Source organism: Phanerochaete carnosa (assembly GCF_000300595.1).
Source record: "Phanerochaete carnosa HHB-10118-sp unplaced genomic scaffold PHACAscaffold_364, whole genome shotgun sequence".
In the NCBI taxonomy this organism is placed as follows: domain Eukaryota; kingdom Fungi; phylum Basidiomycota; class Agaricomycetes; order Polyporales; family Phanerochaetaceae; genus Phanerochaete; species Phanerochaete carnosa.
In genome coordinates, this window is record NW_006767991.1 from 1 (window position 1) to 4,029 (window position 4,029).

The window sequence follows — 4,029 nt, forward strand, 5'->3', positions numbered from 1 at the left end:
GGGCCCAGTGAGTGCACATATATGGAGCGAAAAGCATAGAGGTGCTTACGGTGTCACTATCAGGTTACCACCTGCGAGAAACGGTTCAAGGATACACAGTAGAGGAACCCGTTGTTTGTCTATTGGAAGACCTATCTATCAAGAAGTGTATCAGACAAGCATTCGAGATGTTGCAGACTTCAGTATACCTCTTCAAACGCTTCTCTTCTCTGTGCATTGAATGCCATTTACTAATAGGGATAGAACTTGACCCAGAATTAACGTACGGCTGTGTCCTCTGCACCCCGATCGCCTTCGTCCCACTTTCCGCCTGGCAGGGAAGTGTCACCAGGGAAGGTTCGGAGATGTTGAGCCCGTCTTAGGCCTTGTAAGTTAGTCATATCAGACCACATGAACTGTCCGACACTCACTGGCTGAGCAAGACGTAAAGATCCCCCTGGCGTCCCACAAACAGTGCCACGAGGACCGCAGCATTTCGTGACTTGGGGAACCTCAACCTCTGCTTCGGCGTACTGTACTTTGCTAAGTTTTTCAGGCATCTTGTGCATCATTAGTACTTTACAATATCTGTGGGATCCACCTCACCTCCTGGATTCTGGCTTCAACGGTGGAACTGGAACACTCTCGAGCCTCAGTTGCGGTCGGTGAAACTCCAGGAGGCTGCTTCGCTTGCGGGGTTTTTGCGAAGACATGTCAAGTATGTCAGTCGTATGTTGTCATTGCAAGCGTCGAATAGAAGGGCTCAAAGAGCTACCCGAGCCGGAGAATGCGACAGTTCTGGTTTGCACTCAACAGCGCTCCAGCACGGTTCGGGTACAGTGAGACACCGGACGACCGCCGTCAGATCGGGATCTGATGTCATCAAGATACCGACATTTTCTTCTTTGGCAGCATCCCGCTCTTACCCTTTGCAGTTCCAGTCCTCAGGCCTCAGGCCTCGGCCGCAGACGCGGGAGCAGTGAAAACGTAGGCCCATCTCGCGTCAGCTTCTTGCAGCCGTCGCATTCCCCGCCGGGAAGGAATGCAAGGGGGAGTCCTGTGGCTTCTACAAAGCGCAGCGGCCAGACCTGGCTGGCGAGTCTAGCGGAAACGTTCCGTAGAACTTGGACTGGTATGCTCGAGATTTATTCATAATAACTCGTTTCATAGTGTTTCACATACAGCTCATGGTCATACACCGGGTGCGCATCGTAAACACGGACTCCGCTGATCGCCGGGTTGTCGTCAACTCGCAAGTGCTGCGATCCAGATGCTGTCACTGCTGCATATAGCCCTCAAACGCCTCGTGCTTTACGATGAGACCGTTCAGAAAGCCTCAGAGCCTCAACCGTTGTCCTGGCTCGTGATCTCCACACGGCCATGAACAGCCCGACGCACTGGAGGACCACTTCGAAAGGCGATCCTCCGTATTGCATACGAGTGCCCTGAAACATTCATGGTGATTCAGTAAGGCGCGCCACTGGCGGCTGGACAATAGCGGCCTGTTCCCATCGAGGAATACAGCGGGGAAATATCACCTGTATCAATCGTCTTGCCCACAGGAAACTTATTTTGTCCCGCCGCTACCTTTTTATTTTGCGCCCATCCAAACTGTCGCGGATGCGTTGGACGGTGTCACCCTGGCTGCGCCAGACCCTGTACGCTACTCCACCTTGGCTCGTCGTGTACACATGCCTGAGCCTCGTTGCGGCCAAGCTACCCCTCGTACGACATATACCGCCCATCTCTCCCGCCATTCTCATTTATGCGCCGCAAGACTCGGCCCTTCCCTTGCTCCTTTCGCCCTTTCTCATTCCATCGCGCAGAGCATTATTTTCACGACTCCTCTACGCCTCGTGGCTCTGTGTACACCTTTCCTCAGTGTCACCGGACGTTGAGAGCGCTGCTTTGAACTTCCACAAGCTCCTGAAGACGTATGGCTCCCTGATCATTGTTCGCTCGCTTCTCGGTTACCTTCTCACACGATCCGTTGGATGGACATACCCAGTTCTACTGGCGCCTTACACACTCTATGAGCCTTTGTATGGCATAGGACCTCTCGTTGTCGGCGTCATGCTCTTTGGACCTGGTACGGGTGCGTTTCCTGTTGCTTACATTTACGGTAAGGGGGGCGCACGTAGTACGCTCGTCCGCCTAGCTTCACTGGCGATGTTCGCTATGGTAGACGGGATGCCCTGGGGCTACGCCTGTGCCGCAGGCATGGCAGGCATTTGGAAAATCAACTGCGCCTTAAGATCGCAACTGCACTTGTTAGGCGCGGGCTCTGGGCGTGCACCTCTTGCTCGAGACGATGAAGATGACATAGGAATGCTGCTGCCATTTCCCCGTCGACAGGAGGCGATCGATGCTATAAAATCTCGCGCTGTCCTTTCGAAGACTCAGATAGTCTTCATGACCCTCTCCGCAATTGTCATATCCTGGGTCTTCGGAAGCATCCCATATTACGCCAGACTCTCCGTCCTGAGAACGTGCTTCCGTCGAGGGGCAGCGGCGACGACGTCCGAAAACCTTCCCCTCACCCTAGACATGCACATCATAATGCTCACGTACCCGCGTGACAGGGACCTCTCAAGCGACTACATGATCGACAGCATCCAATCCTACTTCGACGGCTGGCGCGATGCTAATTTACCGTCTTCATCGAACACGACACTGACTGTGTACGGCCACACCAGCCTCGACGGGCATCACCGTGCGTGGGATCGTGCAAAGACTTACTTCTCGGCGACTGGCTCGGGGAGTTTGTGGCGCTCAGCGGGCATTGCGCTCGACTTCGTGATGCATCCACCCACGAACCGTCCGCCTTCTCACTACGCTCATCTCTCAGACGCCTTGCATCATGCGTATCACTTCAAGCACGAATGGATCATGGTCGTCGAGGACGATTTTGCCGTCTGTGGTGCGTGGGGCATGGAAGGCATCGTTCGCGTACTGCTCGAGCTAGGATCGAGCCTCATCGACAGCGCGGATGCAGATGTGCTGCACAGATCAGGTATCGTTGATGACTCCTGGAAAGCTGGAGAGAAGAGACATGCACAATGGCGGGGTGCTTTCGTTGGTACCGGTGGAAGGTGCGTGATTCCTATCGGATAGCAGGAGTATGCGCTAACGCTTAATGCACATTTAGCGGGCTTATCCTTCATCACACGCTTCTTCCTACCGTAATACGACTTCTCGAGCTTGTTGCCGGCCTTTCCGAGTCCGGCACGCCACTTCCGCGGACACCGCCTGACGTGCTCGTACAGCAATGTCTGAGCGGCGAAATCGCGCTTTGCACCGCAGTCGCCAATCCGACCATATCTCCTAAATACTCGCACTCCCAAAAAGAAGAGTTCGAGCGCAGCCCATATCCCACCTTGCTGCCTATCGCGCCAACACTCGGCCTGCCGCCACTGGTGACGCCGTTTGCCCCGCCAGCGTTCCTAATCTCGTCGCGGTTGCTGATGTCGCATACGGGCCATGCACTAAGCACGGGAAACCGATTCTATCTTGAGGGACAGTGGGCGTGCGGATGGAGGCAGCCGATGCTGGGAAATAGAGGCGTCAGTGTGGTCGTGGTCTGATCTTGGGGTCTGCGGATTTGGCATAGTGTAGGGGGATGGATATTGTCGTGTTGCGCGCACAGCTACCAAGGAAAATCCAAATCTAATTTATACGGGTCATGGTCTACGCCTTCTTCAGTCTGCAGCCTGAGACTCCTATCACAGGGCTATTCTTGTGTGCCGTTGGAAGCTTCGGTATTCTATATGCTAGCTGATGGGGTCAGAAGTAACCGACCGTCAGTTGACAGGTCAGTGGGGTCAGGCGCTCAGAAATGGCCAGGCCCGGCCATTGACGACTAGGCTACTCAACGCTGCTCTACATCATCGAGGACGGAGAGGAGAGCAGGTAGCGATGGCAACAAATGCCTCAACACTATATACTCCCAATAACACAATATATTTTGATTTTTTCCGTCATTATTGCTGTCTCTCGTATCTGCACAAGGACCTTCAGCGCCGACACCGCTGCCCACGTGTGCTACAAAAC

The 4,029-nt window shown here is 54.2% G+C and overlaps 2 protein-coding genes across 2 annotated transcripts; one reads left to right on the forward strand and one right to left on the reverse strand.

The window, feature by feature from the left end:
- Positions 1-257: 257 nt before the first annotated feature.
- Positions 258-490, reverse strand: PHACADRAFT_108486 (uncharacterized protein; the record flags this gene model as incomplete). The annotated part of the gene is made up of 2 exons (XM_007402717.1): positions 258-357; positions 411-490. Coding segments are annotated over 2 exons (180 nt in total), but the record flags the coding sequence as incomplete, so codon positions are not given.
- A 432-nt stretch (positions 491-922) lies between these two features.
- Positions 923-3,071, forward strand: PHACADRAFT_214709 (uncharacterized protein; the record flags this gene model as incomplete). Its single annotated transcript, XM_007402718.1, has 2 exons — positions 923-1,111; positions 1,164-3,071. A coding segment is annotated over exon 2 (1,470 nt), but the record flags the coding sequence as incomplete, so codon positions are not given.
- Positions 3,072-4,029: the final 958 nt, after the last annotated feature.